This window comes from Amblyomma americanum, chromosome 10 (assembly GCF_052857255.1).
Source record: "Amblyomma americanum isolate KBUSLIRL-KWMA chromosome 10, ASM5285725v1, whole genome shotgun sequence".
NCBI classification, from domain to species: Eukaryota; Metazoa; Arthropoda; class Arachnida; order Ixodida; family Ixodidae; genus Amblyomma; species Amblyomma americanum.
In genome coordinates, this window is record NC_135506.1 from 60265836 (window position 1) to 60286331 (window position 20496).

The window sequence follows — 20496 nt, forward strand, 5'->3', positions numbered from 1 at the left end:
TTTTGTGACACCGCGCGCGCGCAGGCGTGTACTGGTGGCGCAGCACCAGCATCTCATCTACGCCGAGTTCCTGCCCCTGGTGCTGGGGGGTCGGTACCTGACCCCGGGGCACGGAGGGCGCAGCCAGTACGACGCCCGTCGCGACCCGGCCGTGCTAGTGGAGTTCGCCACGGCGGCGTTCCGGTTCGGCCACGGCATGGCCGACCACTACTCGCTCGTGGACGAACGCTACCGGGCCAGCGTCTACTCTCTGGCCGACCACTTCTTCCAGGTGGACGACCTGCACCAAAGGGTACGCTGCTTCTAAAGGGGCCATAAATCAATTTTTGACCAGAGTATACAAAATCGCTCAGTCTCTAGATCGTGTTATCATGAGCATCTGAGTCAAATAATACTCTTCTACACGCAGCAGAGAACCGACAATCGCGCTCGAAAGTTGGCGATCCGTTTCAGGATACTTTTTCAAATTTTCGCACTCTTCCGTGTTATTGTCTGTGTATCAGAATCATGTTAATTTATACACCTGAACCGCGCCGTAAGGGAAGGAATAAGAGAGGGAGTGAAAGAAGAAAGGAAGAATTAGGTGCCGTAGTGGAGGGCTCCGGAATAATTTCGAACACCTGGGGATCTTTACCGTGCACTGACATCGCACAGCACACGGGCGCCTTAGCGTTTTTCCTCCATAAAAACGCAGCGTGTCCAACGATATATGTGACAGATACTGCGCCATTTCCTTTCCCCCCCAAAAAACCCAATTATTATGTTAATTTATACAAGAAGGAAATACAGCCTGGATAAGTGTATACAGAAGGAGGTCCCTTAGTCAGCGACTGTACTGGGACCTCGTATATTATTAATCAAAATGCTAATATAAATGCAAACATAGCAGTAGTAATAACAAGTTGATGAAGCAATCGTGCCGTTACATATTTCCGGGGCGACACACATATTATATACAGGGGTGATTAGGCATATACAACAACCAAGCAGATTAAATGAATAGAGAAGTTATACAGTGCTTATAGTTATGCAAATATTCAGTACTACTTATGCATTACAAAATTACTAAAAAAGCGAAGAACTGAAAAGTAAATTGGCGCTAGGGAAAATAGTGCACATATTAAAAGCGTGTGGTGTACATCTGATGTAATACGTTATAATTCTAAAATGTGGTAGCTTGTCTAACAGTTATTGTGAAGGATTAACGCTTTTAGTTAATTTTTAAATTTATTTACAGATTTTGTGTTTTTAAATGTTGGTTGTCTGTGTATGTCGATTGAAGGAAGCAATGGAAAATACGACCTTCGAGACCACAGTGAATGAGAACTTAAAACACAAGAAAAAGGAAAGAAAGACTGAACGAGCTTTCGGAAATTAGGCGCTCTGTGCGTTGTTGTTAATCCTCGTTTCTTTTTTCATGCCGTAAATACGTGCTGTCCAACCAGTTAGGTTCAGTTCTTGTTTTTTTTTTTTGGTTAAGCAAAATTAGAGTGCTAGACTTTATGTTAAATCTAAGCTGCAATTTGCTCAAAAGCATATATTCGGGGTTGCCTGTATACCAATGGACCTGAAGAAAAAACTATGGGGACAGTTAAATGCATTACATGCGGGGAATGTGATAGCATTAGAATAAGCCAATTTTTTGACAGACCACAATGCCGGAATTTTTGCGTGATGGCACGTGCAACATTCTTGAACAAACATTTTTAATATTGGAAAGCCGTAAGCTACTGGTATATAAATATTGAAGGCAAAGGTCCATTCCTCCGATTAATAGTAATATTAATTGGTTTTGGGGGAAAGGAAATGGCGCAGTATCTGTCTCATATATCGTTGGACACCTGAACCGCGCCGTAAGGGAAGGGATAAAGGAGGGAGTGAAAGAAGAAAGGAAGAAGAGGTGCCGTAGTGGAGGGCTCCGGAATAATTTCGACCACCTGGGGATCTTTAACGTGCACTGACATCGCACAGCACACGGGCGCCTTAGCGTTTTTCCTCCATAAAAGCGCAGCCGACGCGGCCGGGTTCGAACCCGGGAACTCCGGATCAGTAGTCGAGCGCCCTAACCACTGAGCCACCGCGGCGGGGCCATTCCTTCGATTTGTTACAAAATATTTCTTTTACAGTGTTCCCATCGCTAGCATCGAACAGTTAAGGCTGCCACAGAAAACCTATGGGGAACGCTTTTGACTATAGGAAAAATGTTAAGAACAAAAAAATTCAAGCCTGCCAACGGTAAATCTGCGGATATATTGTTTGTTGCAGTCAGATCTTACAATATATGAAAACATAGCGCTCATAAACTCTTTCCCGTTCAAAAATGGTTTTGCACACAATTGTTGGGTATGGTCTTCTGTTCGTGGATAGATGCTGGTGGGTAGAGGCGGCGAGTGGTGGTGGCAGGTGTGTGGCATACGGCACTTGACGTGACCTGCTGACGTCATAGCTGTTCGGCCAACCAGCAAATTTTATGACAAACCACAACGCCGGGTCTTAGAGCGACCAGCCGATGGACTGAGTGTCGGCATCGGCGTAACCAACAGAAGAAAAAAGAGCAAACGAAGAGCGCTGTCGAGGATGAAAGTACGATGATAGCGAAGAGAGAGCGAGGAGGAAAGGGGAGAAGGAGGTTATGGCGGGAGCATGAGCAAGCTAGAGGAGGAAAGTGGTGGAGGATTGCACGATGAGGGTGGGCGAGAGCGGTGCAGAAAAGGAGGAGGGTGCTGTAAGAGCAGTGCTTCGTCGGCGGCCGCGGACGCCGCGAATCACACCGTCTGAGTACAGAGGTTCAGCGGCGGTGAATCGCTACGCGCGCTGCACAAGACGAAACCACCGAAACCCAGAGCCGCTTTCGCACAGCAGCAGCCGCGCTCAAAACTCGCATTACCGAGAAGCATAATCGACGGCCAATTTTCATTTTTTTTTCAGTAACGAGGCTTCTAACGCCGCATCGCATAACTATTTTATGCCGGACTACACCTGGGCTCTGATGAGTGCTGGAGTACTAATTAGGTGTTCCGTTTGAGCATGAAGCGTACTGTATACAGCCACCACAGCGTCATGCTCACGGACTTGTGCCCCCTCCTCGCAGGGCACGGTGGACCGGCTCATCCGGGGCCTGGTCTTCCAGCGGGCGCGTATGCCCGGCCCGGCGCTGTCGGACGCAGTGCGCGAGCACCTGTACCGCAACTCGAGCAGCCAGGCGGGCCTTGACCTGGCCGCCCTCAACGTGCAGCGTGGTCGCGACCACGCGCTGCCCGGGTACGGCTTCTGGCTGCGCCGCTGCCTGGGTCGCCAGGTGCACTCGTTCACCGACCTCCACGCCTTCATGGAGCCGCACAGGGCACAGATGCTGGCGTCGCTTTACGAGTCAGTATGCCATGCTGTCCCTCTCTCGATGGGGATGGAAACAGTATATGGTAGTAAATTTCGGTTTCTTACTGTGCCAAATCGTGCACAGGCTGCCACGCGAAGTAGTAAGACGACTAGAGTGGAATTTGCCGTCTCGATCTTTGTTCTCTTTATTATTGCGAAGCAATACTACTTTAGGTCGCACTTCAGCCCGTTCCGTGGCGAGGCGGTGGTAGGCACTATTGACCTTTAGCGTGACCTCGCTGCGTGACGTCACACCACGTGACCTAGAGTGACGTCACACCAGCTGTGTAAAAACGGGGCCCCATCTCACGCCGTCGCGAGGAGAGGCGGTAGCCACCAACGGCGGCCTAACTCCCGCTCCTTTCACCAGGGGCGCTACGGTCAGTGTGACGTCACACCAGCTGTTTAAAAACGGGGCCCCATCTCACGCCGTCGCGAGGCGAGGCGGTAGCCACCAACGGCGGCCTAACTCCAGCTCCTCTCACCAGGGGCGCTACGGTCAGAGTGACGTCACACCAGCTGTATAAAACAGCTCCGCTCCTCTCGCCAAGGCAGTCATACAGCCAGATGTTATGATGGTGCCTACGAACAAGGCAGCTCGGCAGAATGCAAAGAGGAAGCATCAGCGAGCTACGGAGACGGAAGAAGAACGAGAAGAACGACTTTTCTGAACCTGCACCTGACGGGGCCCTAGCTCCGCGGCATCGATGGTGAAGGCGAAGCCTTGCGCGCCTCTGCTGCGACGCTACCGAGAGAGGGCGCTCGCTGGCGTGACGTCACGCTAGGAGGGTAAATGGGGCTCCAGCTCGGCTCCTCGCAGTGGTCGGCTCGCTGCCTTGCGCTATGTCGGATGATGTGTACAAGGCGAGGCTGGAACGATCTGCTGCGGCCAAGCGACATAACATAGATAAGTCATAAGTCATAACACAGATAAGTCATAAGTGTACCAAGGATATCAATAGCAGAAACCAAGCAAAACAATGTATAGCCATAAGCTTAACAAAGGGCAACCATGTCCACACCATCAGCCGAACCAAGGCGCAGCCAAGGGTATTGCTTTCGCAATCTTCCAGGCTTAACCAAGCTAACAATAACATGTTGTTATTATTATTATTATTATTACTAATAACACTATTATTATTATTATTATTATTATTATTATTATTATTATTATTATTATTATTATTATTATTATTATTATTATTATTATTATTATTATTATTATTATTATTATTGACATAAGCCACTGCGTTCCGCATAAGAGGCGGCACATCGCGACGCGAAAACGAACCGGAAACGGGTCCCATAGCGCGAAGAGATACGGCTGGCGTTGGAATAATGGAGGCGTTGACTGCTCACACTCGACAACCGTGATACCTCCGTGTTTCGGGCGCGGTCTCACTTCTACACCTTACTCTGTATGCAACCTACCTACTCGACACCATATGACTCTGCTCTCAGCAGTCCCCAGGCTCACTCGCTCCTCTTAGTTATTACCATTGCGAGTTCATAACCAGCGCTGAGTTACGGCCGCCAACAACAACGCGCAGGCACCCCGACGACGTGGAGCTGTGGGTGGGTGGCCTAATGGAGCGCCCAGCCGGTCCGGGAGCACTGGTGGGTGGCACCTTCGCCTGCGTCATCGGACGCCAGTTCCGGAGCTTCCAGCAAGGGGACCGCTTCTTCTACACCCACGCGGGACCCATGGCGCTGAGCGACGGTATGCGTCACCGAGTGGCGCTTGGGTTGGCTACCCGGCATGCATGGCTAGTGCATGGTTAAAGCGTGACACGACGGTGCAAATCAGCGCTCATCAAACTTCAGCCACTGATCTACAACAGGAGGCCAGGTGGAAATGTTAAAGTAAACAAAATGCGATTCAATGGCCGGAAATTTTTCACAGAATGAGGAAAGTAAACCAAGGAGGAAGCGTCACAGGACAATTTTTCTGCCTGCCCAGAAAAGAAAAAACTTTAGGGCAGAAAATCGGTCCCATAAGGCTACTACGGATTTACCTATTTATTTCTACATACTGTAGCCCCGTTGGGCTACAGTACGGAGTGGGTGCGAAAAGTATAGCATCTGAGAGCAAGGGACAGAATAATGGCAAATGGTAGAGGCAATACGAACAATACAAACCAAATGCAAAAATAAAAGCTCTAACTTTTAATAGCCGTCGAAAACAAGTTTAAAGGAAAAAAACGGGTATGACCACGCAGAGAATTCAAGTTATTCTATTACAAGCAGAAGGAAACTGTTATAGGCGCATTTTATCGGCCAGGGGAAGGTTCCAGCAATTACACGGGTTTGATTTTTGCCTCCAGTAGAAACAGGAAATGAAACTACTTCAAAAGAGGCCGACAGAGCTTAAATTGGCCGGAAGAGACAATTTTAAATCCAATTTTCTCATTGATAGATGCGTATTATTTATTTATTTGCTGCTGGACAGACGTCAACGTAGCCAGACAGAGCGAAAGAATCAGTTTTTACTGAGAACAATAACAAGATGGAATTGCCTTCAGTGTAGTCGTATATCGGACTAGACGTCTGCATTCTGTGTATGAGCAGTGACCCCACCTGGTTTCTGCACTCCACCTGGTTTCTCTTGTCCTGTGTTTCGCGCTGCTTAAAGATGAATACATTCCAACTCGCCCAGTTTTCGGTTCTCTTTAGAGCATGCCCGATTCTGTCCATATTAAAGTGCCTTATGTCGGCTACCTTGCGCTTATTTTTTAACTTCGATAGCTCTGCTAGTTCTATTCTGTTTGTATTGTTAGAAGCTCTCATGATTTGACGTTTCTTAAACAGATCTTTCGTCACCTGAGATAGCTTGCCAGTATCCTGTCGAACCGCCCTACCGCCTACTTCTACTGCGCACTCCGTAATGAGAGCTGCCAGATTGTCGTTGATTGTATGAACAACAAGGTCGTCTTCCTCAGTTAAAGCTTAATATCTACTCTGCAGCGATATCCTGAATTCCTGTACTTTCCCTCTTACTGATAACTCGTTAATGGTCTTCTTCTTCACTAGCTTCTTCCGTTCCATCTTCAAGTGTAAGCTAATTCGAGACCTTACCATTCTGTGGTCGCTACAACGCACCTTTCCGAGGACCTCCACATCCTGCACGATACCAGGGTGAGCGCATAGTCTGAAGTCAATTTCATTCTTAGTCTCACCATTGGGGCTCTTCCAGGTCCACTTTCTGTTCTCTCGTTTGCGGAAGAAAGTATTCATGATGCGTAAATTATTTCTATCTGCAAGCTCTGCTAATAGCTCTCCCCTGCTATTCCTAGAACATATCCCATAGTCGCCTACCGCCTGGTCGCCAGCCTGCTTCTTAGTGGCTTAGTAGAGGCGAATGCCAGAACGCCTCCACTATGTAGAAACGCTGTATTGAAGTTCACTGGCGCGAGAGGTTGTAGAATTTAATTTGCATACATGTGAGCGTTTCAGTGCGCCATAAATCTGTGCCCGAATTTTTAACAGGATCCTTCTGGGTCACCTGCGCATGCGCTGATGGTGGCTGTTGGTATTAGGAAATGGTAATGCAATGATAAAAGCTGTGTACACTTTTCATGTGAGCTCAAGATCGTTGAGGCAATTCCAGCAAATACGAAGTGAACACATTTTAGGTGGCACACTCACCAGACAAAGTGTCCTTCTGGTGTTTAAATAATAAAACAAAGATCAGAAATAACCATTTACACGGCCGAGTCAGCCGACGATAAAAATGACGTGACCAGCTTTCGTAATAAAAAAGAACAGAGACATAACAATACCCACCGAACACTACAGGCTTCCTGTCTGCAAAAAAAAAAAAAAAAAGCGAGCATCCCTCTTTATAGGTCAGCCTTTACACACTAGCTACCGTGGACAATTAACATACAAAACGTTAATCCTCTAAAGGCTCGACTAATCCATCAATAAGTCGCAAGCTGTGTGCGTGTCTCACGTGCATACAAATTGTATAATTGCACTCAGAATGACTCTAGGAACGGAATGACATCACTTTCAATGTTTCGGCGACTGTTTTTCTAGAAAAAATGTGGTACACAATGTTACCAAAGATTTCATAAAAAAGCCTAAAATGTGCCACGTATCTTTACATCCGTGTTATTGTATTTAGACAACTTGTATCAAAAATGAAAATTACTTAACGAAGTATCATGAGTCAGTTGGCTGATGGAAAAGGCTGAAAAGCTCAATAATTTTCCTTTTTATTTCCCGACAAAATGAGTACCGTGGAGCTCTTTAAAAAAACACACAGAGCACCGAGGAAGCCCATTAGAGACATATGAAGCCCATTGAATATGCCTGATTTATATTTCGGTAGTACTCCGCACGAAAAAATATGGTACGTGGGAGCATGATTTCCCGTCTGCCGGCAAGTGAAGTAGCTGGGACGCATTTGTCCCGCTGCTGCACAAAGGGCTAAAGAAGTAAATAGGTGTGATTACGAAATATTGCAATATTATATCCAACCATGTAGACAGTCACCGTGTATACCTCTGAAAAACTATCCAGAAGAAACACTAGAGAACGACATGTGCAGATCACCACATACGGTCAGAAAGCAGAACTCTGAACGAACCACTCAAAGCAACTCCTAGATACTTACTTGTAAAATGCCGGGACAGATACAGAGCCCCAGTAAAACGCATACGGACGGACAGCAAGCCCAAAATTAATCCCTAATTTTTTTTTAACTTTGAACTTCGTCGCACAAGCTACAGCACACAATGGCCTCTTTGCGTTGTCTCAACAAAACTGGCAGAAAACAATATCCACGATCAAAATTTATGAAGACTGCTAACCGCTTCGACTACTACGTTGCAGACCATAAAATGAACTCAAAAGGAAAACAACAAACTAAACTAAGTCACTCACAAATATAGAACGACATGAACTCGAGATCATACAGGAAAGAAATAATCCCAATGTTATAAAAAATTGTTTAAAAAATGAGTATCATTAAACGTTTCACTTAGCCCTATGGGCTCCGGAAGGGACTTGTTCGCTTGAAATAGCGAAATAGTGTTCGAGCAGTGCAACGCATCGGCAAACACTCACCAGAACAAAACACCCGTTAATGTCCGCGCCTTACAAACCAGCGCCCTGTAGCTGTACAACGAACACCACACGACCAAACGAAAGAGGCTTCAGCCCTTTAACAGGTCCCGCGCTAGGGCAAGTTTCTCTTGCTGAGGGGCCGCCGATGGTGTTTCTTTTGTTCTCGCCGCCGCGATGGCTCTGTGGTTATGGCGTGCGGCTGCTTTCCCAAAAGACGCGGGTTTGTTCCCGGCAGCGGTGGCCGAATTTCGATGGAGGCTAAATTCTAAAGGTCCATGTACAGTGCGATGTCACTGCACGTTAAAGAAGCCCAGGGGGTCGAAATTTCCGGAGCCCTCCACTAAGGCGTCCCTCGTAGCCTGAGCCGCTTTGGGACTTTAAACTCCATAAACCAATAAACCAATCTTTTTGTTCTCTTTTCTTAGCTTTTTTTATTTATAGTGACATTGGTGCTAACATTACTTTCTTAAGTTGGCTTCGCCCATAACGCACATGTTAAAAGGCTAGAACATTTTTTTCCCCAAATACTATTGCATATACTTTGCAATCAGTATGAACCGTCAGTCTCAAAACCACATGGCATCGTCCAATACGTCGGCCTTGGCTCAGAAGCTCTTCCAGTCAGCTGGTTTCATTCGCCCGGTCACAAGGCACAATCTGTCGCGTAATGCCCTGACAGACGCGGGTTAATGACATACTAGTCGAAACCAAGAAAAATAAATGGGCCTGGGCAGGGCATGTAATACGAAGGAAAGATAACCGCTGGTCCTTAAGGGTAACTGAGTGGATTGCAAGAGAGGGCAAGCGCAGCGGGGGACAGCAGAAGGTTAGGTGGGCGGATGAGATTAGGAAGTTTGCAGGCATAGGGTGGGCGCAGCTGGCAAAGGACAGGGTTAATTGGAGAGACATGAGAGAGGCCTCTGCCCTGCAGTGGGCGTAGTCAGGCTGATGATGGTGTTGATGATGATGCCCAGACAGATGGTGCCTTCTTCTGTACAACATTGATGACCTGTCGTTCAAGATGCATGCAAATCTGCGTCGGTTGGAATGATGTGTGTCGCCCTCTGTGTTTTGTTCTTTGCGCCTCTCGCTCACCCCGTCCATCAGCCAGGCAGAAGTTAGAAGCACTCACGTCGTGGAGTGCGCTGATTGCGAATTCGCTCGCGCACTGTTTCCAGCTGAAATCATCAGGGATGCAGTTAAAAGTCCCTTTCCTTTCACTTCTCCACCCATCATCATTTATAAAGCTGACCGCAACGAAGAAAAGGATCTAATTCTCGCAATAGTAGCGAGTTGCATATTTTCACCGAGTGCATACAAGTAGTGCATACAAGCTGCATATGAAACCGCCGCGGTGGCTGATTGGTTGCAATAAAGAAAAAAAAAGCGGTGACTGAGTGGTTATGTCGCTCGGCTGCTGGCTCGAAAGGCGCGAGTTCGATCCCGGCTGCGGGGGTCGAATTTCGATGGAGGCGAAATTCTGGAGGCCCGAGTACTGTGCGATGTCAGTGCACGTTAAAGAGCCCCAGGTGGTCGAAATTTCCGGAGCCCTTCACTACGGCGTCCCTCATAGCCCGAGTTGCTTTGGGACGTTAAACCCCCCATAGACATAGACAACCTGCATTGCAACAAGACCGCGGTGAATTCTCTGTCGAAGCAAGAATTACTGCCGACATAACTCACTGGCTTCATATCGCGCTTTTATTTTTGGTTTTCTTTCTTTCTCAGCCTCTCCGTCTTTTTTCTAACCAACGAAACTGGGAAAGTGGGTCCAAATCAAGCTTGATTAGCGTTAAAAATCTTGCGCTTAATAGCGCCATCTATGAGAGGGCAGTGCCACTTATTCTGGTTGGTCTACCGCTATCAGGATCGTAGGAATGAATACGTCATTAATATAGATACTTGACGTGGACCCTTTAAGATATTTCCCAACACAGTGCCGAATTGGGTGAATGTGTACATGTCGTTGGAAATTTAGAGGGCTTGAATTTTGTTGTTTTACCGCATCCCTTTAAGCCTCAATATTTCACAACAAACCGAGGACACCCTCTTCGAACAGACTAGACATATTACCGGTGTGATGCGATGTAGAGATGGAAGACCACTTTTTTTTGGTATTCTAACCGGGAGAAACTAACTCATCGGAAGTTTCTGACTATTAAGCGAGGATAAGTCCTTGGCACCAGCGCTTCTAACGATAAGAAATCTAGTCCATACGAACAGGTCAATACCCTGAAAGCCTTCACGACGCCCGCATTACCGCAGCCCCATTCGCCTTAAACAAATTACACCACCGTGCAATCAGCGCGCGGTATGCAAGCGGTGCAGTCTGTGGCGCAACTAGTCCGAGACGCGTAGTTTCACCGAGCGCACCGAGCCACATAACGGCTCTCTCCACGCGAGGCCAAGGCTGGCACGTGTACAAACCCCGAGCACGCAGGTAGCACGTGCTCGCAGCGCCTCCTCTAATCCACTAACTCTCTAGAACACACCCAGTAAATAAAAAGATAGTTTCGTGTCAAGCAATGGGAAAAGAGCGAAAGACAAGAGGGCAAAACTCTTGTGGCTCCTGGTTTGGCCGTGGCCTCAAAATTCTTTCAGCCGCACGAGATTCCCGCGCTAGTTCTCAGTTCTTCCGGGGACGCACCGTCGGGTGTGTGGATTATGGGAACGGCCTTGGGAGGTGAAGTCCGTTCATGTGTACAACAGCTAGCGCGAAAACGCCTTTTTGTTCTGGTAACAATGGAGGTGAAAGCGTGCAACGAGTTGTGTGTGCTTGCTTGTCGGTGTGATATAAGATCGGGTCAAGGAAGGAAACGTCGTCCGTGACACGAAGGAAAAGGCAGAGAGAAAAAAAACGAGACCGCGCAGACAATACAGCCCTTTTGATGACAGTTGGGAAAATTCCTTTGTTACCCTCGTCAACGATAAGTGGCACCAAGCGTTTCGACATATATACGCCTATTTTAATGTGAAAATGCACTCAAGGGCTTGCAGGTCACATTTTCGCCTACTTTTGGCATCCGCATATCGGGCCTCACTGCGAAAACAATCCAGGTCCAAGTAGAAAGTTTGCGCTCGTGTCTTGTGGTGTTCTTATGTCTTGATTGTAGCGCTCCCCAGTCCCAGGTCCAAGGCCACCCAGATACAGAAAAGGAGCACCCGCGTCCTTAAAAACGTACTTTCTTCGCCAAAACTGACCAGGCTGCTCACACTGGTTCTCACGCCACCAGGAGACCAGTAAACATCTAGCGATTATAGCGATGGCGCAAGTCCACGTCACGCAGGTTGTCCTCGCACTCGACAAGAGCTGACGACCGCAGCGTTAGTGCTGTGCCTCCAGCCAGCTGAAGGCCAGAAACGCTTTTAGTTTACGTGGCTGCCACTACGTGCCGAGTGGCGCTGAACTCAAAATCACGGCGGCAATTTCGAATGTCCGGTACCTCCCATTGATTTCCTATGGCGGACGGAAATGGTCGTTGTCAGTGCAGGAGGCAATTTATAGGTCCTGTTTTGCAGCGAGAAGAAAGAGTCAGCCATCATAATTATTATGTTTGCAAAGAATCTCTCGAGAGTCTATTTTTCTCAAAATTACAAGTTTCAAATATCCCCACTCAGTCACGCGGTGTGTGCTACTGGCAGCCAACAGGTTGCGCTAGTTGCTCGATTAATTGTACTGTAAGCTGGATTATATCGATGGAAAAGAAGCAGAGTGTAGAACTATATAGAAATTGGAAAAGAAACATCAGAAAGGGATCGTTCTGTGATAATTCAGGAAGTAGCGCCATACTTTTTGAAGCTAGATCAGGGTGGCTTATACACATGTCACACGTTCACCGCAAAGGCGTTTGAGAATCAGCCCCTTATGTTCAAAGCCGTAAGGAGAGCAGCTACACGAAACAAACGTTTCGCCTTTGTCGCCAAGGAACTTGGAGACGAAGGCGCCAGTCCGAGACCTTTGCATCCACAAGGCGCGGCATTCGAGAACCTGCGATTTTGGCGCGGTTCAGGTGTCCGCCGATATGTGAGACACATACTGCGCCATTTCCTTTCCTCAAAAACCAATTTTCAACTTTCGATCGCAGTGCAGTTAAACGTCAAAAAGTAAAAGCACTGAAAAAAATCTACGCAGCCAACACTTTTTGGAAACATCTTGTAGATATACGAAAGGTTTGTCTGGTTTCGCTTTTCCAAAACCATAAAATTGTTGTAGCAACGCTGAGTGCAAGGCAATCCATAAAAGCGGCTGTGGCTGATGAGAGTAGCTGTCGCAATTCTTTTAAGGAAGCGATAAGAATAAAAAGATGCCTGAGCTGAAGAAATGAATAGAATACCTCACTTCAGTTTTAAAACTCTCACTTCACCCACCTCGTGCCCAGTTACGGGCACAAACCCTCAACGCCTGTTCCACTTTTGGGCTGCACCGTACAGCTGCGTATAGCTCCGTAGCACCGTGCAGGTGCCTTTCCAGGAAAGGCTTTCAACGAATGCCGTGTGACAGCGGCATTAGAACGCGAAGCTACAAAAAGAAATTTGACCAAGAATATGACACAAGTGCGGTGCGTGGTAATCTGTAGAAACAATTGAACATCTTTCACTAAAATGTGGTGGTATCCATCAGGATGTCGACGCAGGCACAGTCACTCTCCCTGAGGCCCTATGGTTTAGAGATAACAATGGTCATGTGAATAAATCGCCTTAGAAGTTAGCAAAAGCGATTGGAGGATTGGTGGCTCAAAAGCAGAGAGGTGACATCAGGTTAGAAATGATGATGGTGACGATGATGATAATGAATTTTTATGGTGCAAGGGCATCTGTGGCCAATGAGCGCCATGGCACAAGGTATTTTCGTTTGCTAAAGGTGGTGTCAAAGACCGATTTTCCAAGCATCTCACCCTGAATAAGCCGAGCACCAGGCTAGGGGACGCTTGCCCCCATTCTATCACCGATGGGTACCCGGCGACACTGGGTGGGTGCTCGTCTATAAATTGTCAATTTATAGGCGGATTTATTAAACCCATTATCTTCCTAAAAAAATACAAATGAGAAAAAATCAAGCATGGTGGCAATTGCCACCACCATGTTCCAAAGGGGACGCTCCCATCCATCCATCCATCCATCCATCCATCCATCCATCCATCCATCCATCCATCCATCCATCCATCCATCCATTCATCCATACATACATACATACATACATACATACATACATACATACATACATACATACATACATGCATACATACATACATACATACATACATACATACATACATACATACATACATACATACATACATACATACATAGATATACATGCATACATGCATGCATGCATACATACATACATACATATACATGCATGCATGCATGCATACATACATACATACATACATACATACATACATACATACATACATACATACATACATACATACATACATACATACATACATACATACATACATACATACATACATACATACATACATACATACATACATACATACATACATACATACATACATACATACATACATACATACATACATACATACATACATACATACATACATAGATATACATGCATACATGCATGCATGCATACATACATACATACATATACATGCATGCATGCATACATACATACATACATACATACATACATACATACATACATACATACATACATACATACATACATACATACATACATACATACATACATACATACATACATACATACATACATACATACATACATACATACATACATACATACATACATACATACATACATACATACATACATCCAGGAAAGCTTGGCATCTTTTCCACTGTCGCAGCAGCCAGGTTGCTTTTGGCAAGGAAAGTACACCGTAATCATGGCCACGTGCACCGTAGGCTGCGTGCATGTCCTCGTTGGTAGGCGGTTGGGTTTTCCATGTTATATAAGTGGTAGCATTATAGTATAAGAAGCTGGAGAAGAGAAAGAAGTGTCCTGAACGAATTACAGCAGCTCCTCCTTCTTCTCACTTAGGGACAATTTCGTACAAATTGCCTCCGGAGTCATAGCCCGGAAAGTACCTGACGAGGCTATGACGCCCTGACAGCACAGGTAGTGATCCAACCACCTTCATATGGTTACACATTATATGCCGGCCCGGTAGACTACTATAGTGCGAATACAGAAACATCAATCAATACCTTCTATACATTTCTAATCTTCAGGACGCTGCCGGCCATCAGTTGGGCATGCATTTGTACAACAGCTGCACGCTGTGTTTCGCGTGCTTAAACCACTAACCTCAAGCGCTCACTCTCAGCGGTGGTGGCCGTTGTGGTACGCCTCGTCGTGACCAGCCTTTAGTATACGGATCGAATTCAAGTCAAGTTAAGCGAAACGCCTGGCAGCATCAAAGAGTTTGGAACCCACCGGAACTCTAGCTTGCACCAGCACGGGCACGAAACTGAAACTAACATAATATACTGTGTCATCATTAAAAGCAAGTGCTCAGAAGTAAGCAAATATTGCTCTCAGAGAATTTCAGTGATGGGAGCCTTAACTTCTTATTTTGTAGCGATAGCTACATTATGGTACCATTTCGAGCTTTCAGCGTGGCGGCGCAGCCATGGCGTGGCGGCGCCGCCACCGCCACCGCCACGTCGTTGGTCACGTTACCAGCCACGTGGAGCGGAGCAGCTGCTGCTGCCGGCGGTGGGACGCGCCGGCTAAACCGAGCTGCAACAGCTGTGCGCATGCGCCGTGTCAAGTGGGACGAAGATGAAGGAGGAACGCCCAGTGAAACGTAGCGGCGAAAGACTTACTTTGCAATTCAACTGAACAAGTTCCACTCGGCCAGCTGTAGCTATCGCGTCACTCCAGGTTTAACCAGAGCTAAACGACCACCGATTTTTTTTTCTGTGTGGTAACAGTATAAAAAAAATCTACAGACGACTACGAGAGTCAGTAACGCAAGATTTGAGCGCAGCTCCTCACACGCCACCTGCCACATCCGCCAGGTGGCGTGTTGCTCTGCTAGCCACCAAGGCCATGAAATACCCGAGTGGCCGAATACAATTATCTCGGGGTATGGGTAAACAACGGGCAAATGTACACGGAAAATCACGAACAGACTCTCATAGCAAAAGGGCGAAGAGATTCCGGGATAATGAAACATAGGGCATTGTGGGGGTACAACAGGTATGAAGTCCTCAGAGGTATTTGGAAAGGAATAATGGTGCCGGGGCTTACTTTCGGGAATGCGGTTCTATGCTTAAGGGCTGAAGTTCAGTCGCGATTAGAAGTAAATCAGGGAACTGTCGGAAGATTAGCACTAGGTGCCCAGGGGAAAACCACAAACGAGGCAGTACAGGGGGATATGGGCTGGGCAACGTTCAAAGCACGAGAAGCTCAGAGTAAAGTACTATACGAAGAACGCCTGAGGAAATTGGATGATAACCGGTGGGCAGCTAAGGTATTTAAATACCTGTACAGAAAGAGCGTTGACACACAGTGGCGGAAACGAACTAGAAAGCTGGCCAGTAAGTTTGCCAGAGACGAGGAAGGAGAAAGAAAGAGCATTAAACGACAGGTTAAAAACGTCGAAGTTAAAAATTGGATAGATTCAAAGGAAAAGAAGCATAGTGTAGAACTATATCGATGCTGGAAAAGGCAGATCAGGAAGGACACGTTTTATGATAACTCAAGAGGCAGTGCCTTCCTATTTGAAGCTAGGTCAGGGTGGCTTAGAACGCGCAGCTACAGAAAAAAAATTTAACGAAGATGACACATGTGCTGTGTGTGGTAAATCTGTAGAAACAATAGAACACCTCATCCTAAAATGCGATGGTATCCATCCCGATGTCGATGCAGGCGCAGTCACTCTTCCTGAGGCCTTAGGGTTTAGAGATAACAATAGTCATGTAAATAAATCTGCGGTGGAAATTAGCAAAAAACGATTGGAGGATTGGTGGTACAAAAGCAGAGAGGCGACATAAGTGTTAAAGTGTAGGAAGACGTTTTTTTAAAGGAAATGGCGAATTGTATTAACAACTTACAGCAGAGTAAACAAAAATAAAGGAAAAACACTGGGCATAGTAGCAACAACCACTGCCCCGTTTCAAAGGGGATGCACCTACCTTCCATCCATCCATCCACCCTCCGGCACCTTCCCGTGGCAGCCACCTTCCAGGTGGCGTCTCGCTCTGCAATTTGGACAACCAGTTACGCCGACAACGCCGACGACGACTCGGAATGCAGGAACGAGAGGCTAAGAGCTGCGCTCTAAAAAAATGTGCTGATCATGCTTTCTAAAACTGCGCGCTGTCGGAAACCATGACACCATCGTATTCGCACTAGAGAGGCTTTAAACTGAGCCTCTTTTCTACACTTTACCTACGCGATGGAATCATTGATATGCAGTCATCGAAGTGACAGTTCTTATTGTCCTTGCACATTGTTGCCTCTCAAGTTTTCTTCATTTATGTTCGACGTGTCGCCCGACTTATTGCACAGGATGCCAGTGCAGGCTTGTTCGTTTACACCTCAGAAACAGGCCACACAAAGAGGAAAGGCAGAGAATACGACATCGCTCATGGTCCTCTTGCCATGGTGTCTTGGCGATGGTGCCTAGCGCTCCTCATATCGCATTCTTGGGTCATAGTCATTATGAATCATACTGCAGTTTCACATTTCTCGATCTTACACCGCTCTCTAGCATGAAATATGTGTTTGACCTCGCTCACCTTCTCCACGCACTAACTTGAGTGTCGATGCTACTGGCGACTGTCCTCATCTATTCGTAACACTCGCGAGAACGCCGTTCATTGTAGCAAGTCGGTTTGGGACAGAAGGCGTTACTCGCGATTTCCTTGCGATAACTGGCTTGTGAATTGCTTCGCATGAACATGCGACGGTGGCGGAGACAAGTGGTGACACTGTGCGTGTGCCTGTACACAGTGCAACTGGCGGAAGTGTCCCGCTTCAGCCTGGCCAAGCTGCTGTGCGCCAACGCAGACGAACCGCATGGGATGGTCGTCCAGAGGCACGTCCTGCTCAAGCCCGACTCTGCCAGGTACGAGCCGTTCGCTATTCCTGTAGCAGGACACTCGGAGCCATTTTGCATTGGTTCGACCATTGGGAAACCTCATGTGGCAGCCATTACAAAAACACTTTAGTTCCTTTCATGCTTAGGCAATGGTGCTCACGCAGAGAAAGGGGGAAATGTAAAAGGAGGTTAACCGGGTAAACGCATTCTGTAAGCTACTCCAGACATGCGGAGCGGAGATGGCGAGATCTAACGATAAAGAAAATAACGAGCATGGATACTTCCTGTTAGAATGTTTGCAAGTTGCTTTGGCACTTTGTTGCCAACTAATCATGCGCTCCAGACGCTTTTGCCATTTTGCCAGGACATCGCTTTTCGTGAAGAGTCGAGTGTCTGTCTCAAGAGCGCCAAGAGAGACGCTTCTTAGACGCCTAAGCAGCGAGAGCTACCTCAAGCTCTGCATTGTGGAGTTGGGGAGGCCATTTATAATCATAAACGCACATGTATTTGCAAAGGCTTTTCCTAACCTCAGCCAACGAGGCAAAACTGTGTGATGACCCCCATAATGCGCAGGTCCACACGGGACGGAGAGGCAAAGAGACACCGTATGGCTCAGTTTAAACAAACAGGTATATTCAATAATTACACATGATGAAGATTATACATCAGAGGCTGGGGCGTCCGAGCTTACGTGCCGACGACTTCATGGGGGCGATGGAGTGGCTCCGGAGTTGGGCTCGAGCGGTTGCTGGCAGAAGCTGCACGCCGTCGGGGCTTCGGCGCTGAAGGCCCTCTTGGCGAATGATGTCGTCCTGAGCGTGTATGCAGTAGAATTTCAATAGTCGTCCGTTTCTTCGAGGATGGTTCCCAAACCCTTCCTCTAGTGTCGTTCGGCTTGGAAGATGAACAGGAGGCGAGCTTGTAGATGATGACAGCAGAGCATAATTTTACAACAGAACAAACTTTGCACTACTTTACTCATCGACCGGGCAGGTTAGTGCCTAAGTAGCATCACATTTCATGCTAAGCATGGAGCCCCAGCTCAGACTGAACTGCATCCGTTTACATGCGCTTTTAAGCACTTGATTAACAAAGGACTAAGGGCGGTCATTTCCAGTGGCCCGCCCAAAGCATCAATTCTCCAATCCAAAATAACATGCGAGATGGGGACCACCCCTTGGGCTGGGCTTAGCCTCGACCCCAGAGTCTGTTAACAATACAAACTAAATAAACAACAAAAACGCCACCACTCTCTCTCAAGTGAGAGTATACACAGGCTCTCTCTTCGGAGCTAATTCACTAGCGCCTGTCTTTCCACATTCTTGGCGAGTACTGCCTGTCTGTCTGACAGGTGTCCGTCACGGCCCTTCTGGGAAGCTGTGGGTGCCTTCCCGGCGATAGCCCACGACAAAGGGGGGGGAGGGAAAGAATGTTGTCCCAGTGGCCCGGAAATTGGGGAGGATAAAGCCTGTTTCCCCGGGGCGGCGGCGGGTCCGGTTTTTCTGGTCGTCACTCAAAGCGCATGGCTGGGTAATTGATGATGCCGCTGTCACGGGTCTCCGTCTACGCCGCGCCGTGGAACGTGGATCCTCGTAGCATACACGGAATGTCACACTCGCTCACCCTCCAGAAGAATGTTCTCCGAACATTTGAGTCCACGCAGCTCCCCTTGTCTTTCTGAATCGCCTCGCACAGTGCGTCCGACAAAACACTTTTCGCTGCACTCAACACCACTGCACAACACCATATGCCTCCGCTGTCAATACTGGCGTCTCCAGGGGCAGCACTGATCTTCTTTTACAGATAAACATGAAACTCAGCACCCAAGCCTCTCCTTTCTAGTCCAAACTGGACGAAATAAATTTACCACAGTTACAAAGGAGCTCCCACTTCTAGCACGATCACGGCACAGACAAAAATATAGATAACGAAAGGAAGTAGGGCAGGTTCTGCATGCGCTCCGCATGCTCTCCTGTGAAGGTGTTACTTAATGACAGAAAGGTTTAACTACCAACTCCGATAACTTAACACATAAGCACATAGCAATGTTATGAGCTGCGGCATCACACAATTCTAACCAGTTCACAACTCCGCTCTGTTTACGCCATTAGTCCGACTTAGCTTTCCGATTTCGCAGCGGATATCGGCCTTCATGAGTCATACTAAGTAAGTCTGTGCCCCTTTGTCTGCTTTGGGACTCGCGAGGGCTCGTGGCAGGAGCCTCTCCTGGCGTTATCTGCGCGGCAACCTCGCGCGCTTCTTCTTCTAGCAATGCATGAAGTAAATCCGGTGGCATTCCGGCCGTCACCTCGGGCGCCTGCCGAACAAATGCAGGAGAGGGCGTTTCTTGCGAACTATCTGCGCGCTCCGCTTCACTTCTGTCCCCATCAAAATCCGCGCTTTCCCTTTCCTCATTTCGTGAATACTGAATCGGTGCCGACTTGAGGCGATTTGCGTGTATCCTTATCAAACGCCGGTTCACGTCTCGGACTCTGAAGTTTACCGGAGAAAGCTTCTCGACAACCTCGCACGGTCCTCTCCACTTCGTCTGGAACTTACGAGCTAGCCCAATCTGCCTTTGGCAGTTTTCAATGTACACGCTGTCCCCCACATCAAACGGCGCGTCTCTAGCACTGCGATCGTGCACCTCCTTCCTGCGCTTCGCCGCTTTCTTTAAGGACTCCTTTGCGATGTCCCTCGCCACTTGCAAGCGCGATTCTAGCTCAACCTTATAGTCGTCCAGTGAAGCGTATGGGACACGACGGGGTCCCTCTGGCACTTCACTAGGCTGGTCCGGGTCTCGGCCGTAGAGAAGAAAGAATGGCGATTCGCCCGTGCTCTCGTGTGCTGCGGAATTGTAGGCAAACATTGCATACGGGAGCCACAAGTCCCAGTCCCGCTGGTCGCGCGAAACAAAATGCGACAGGAACCCGGCCACGGTTTGGTTCAGTCGCTCCACCGCGCCGTTGCAAGCCGGATGGTACGGTGTTGTCTGCTTCTT

General features: G+C 47.6%; 1 protein-coding gene across 1 annotated transcript in view; it reads left to right on the forward strand.

Moving 5' to 3' along the window:
* The window catches only part of LOC144108010 (chorion peroxidase-like), a 135440-nt gene that overhangs the window by 104961 nt on the left and 9983 nt on the right, over positions 1-20496 (forward strand). The window contains exons 7-10 of the mRNA XM_077641272.1: positions 25-292; positions 3092-3369; positions 4926-5095; positions 17408-17522. Coding sequence (XP_077497398.1) covers positions 25-292; positions 3092-3369; positions 4926-5095; positions 17408-17522 — 831 coding nt within the window. The remainder of the gene's footprint in view (positions 1-24; positions 293-3091; positions 3370-4925; positions 5096-17407; positions 17523-20496) is intronic.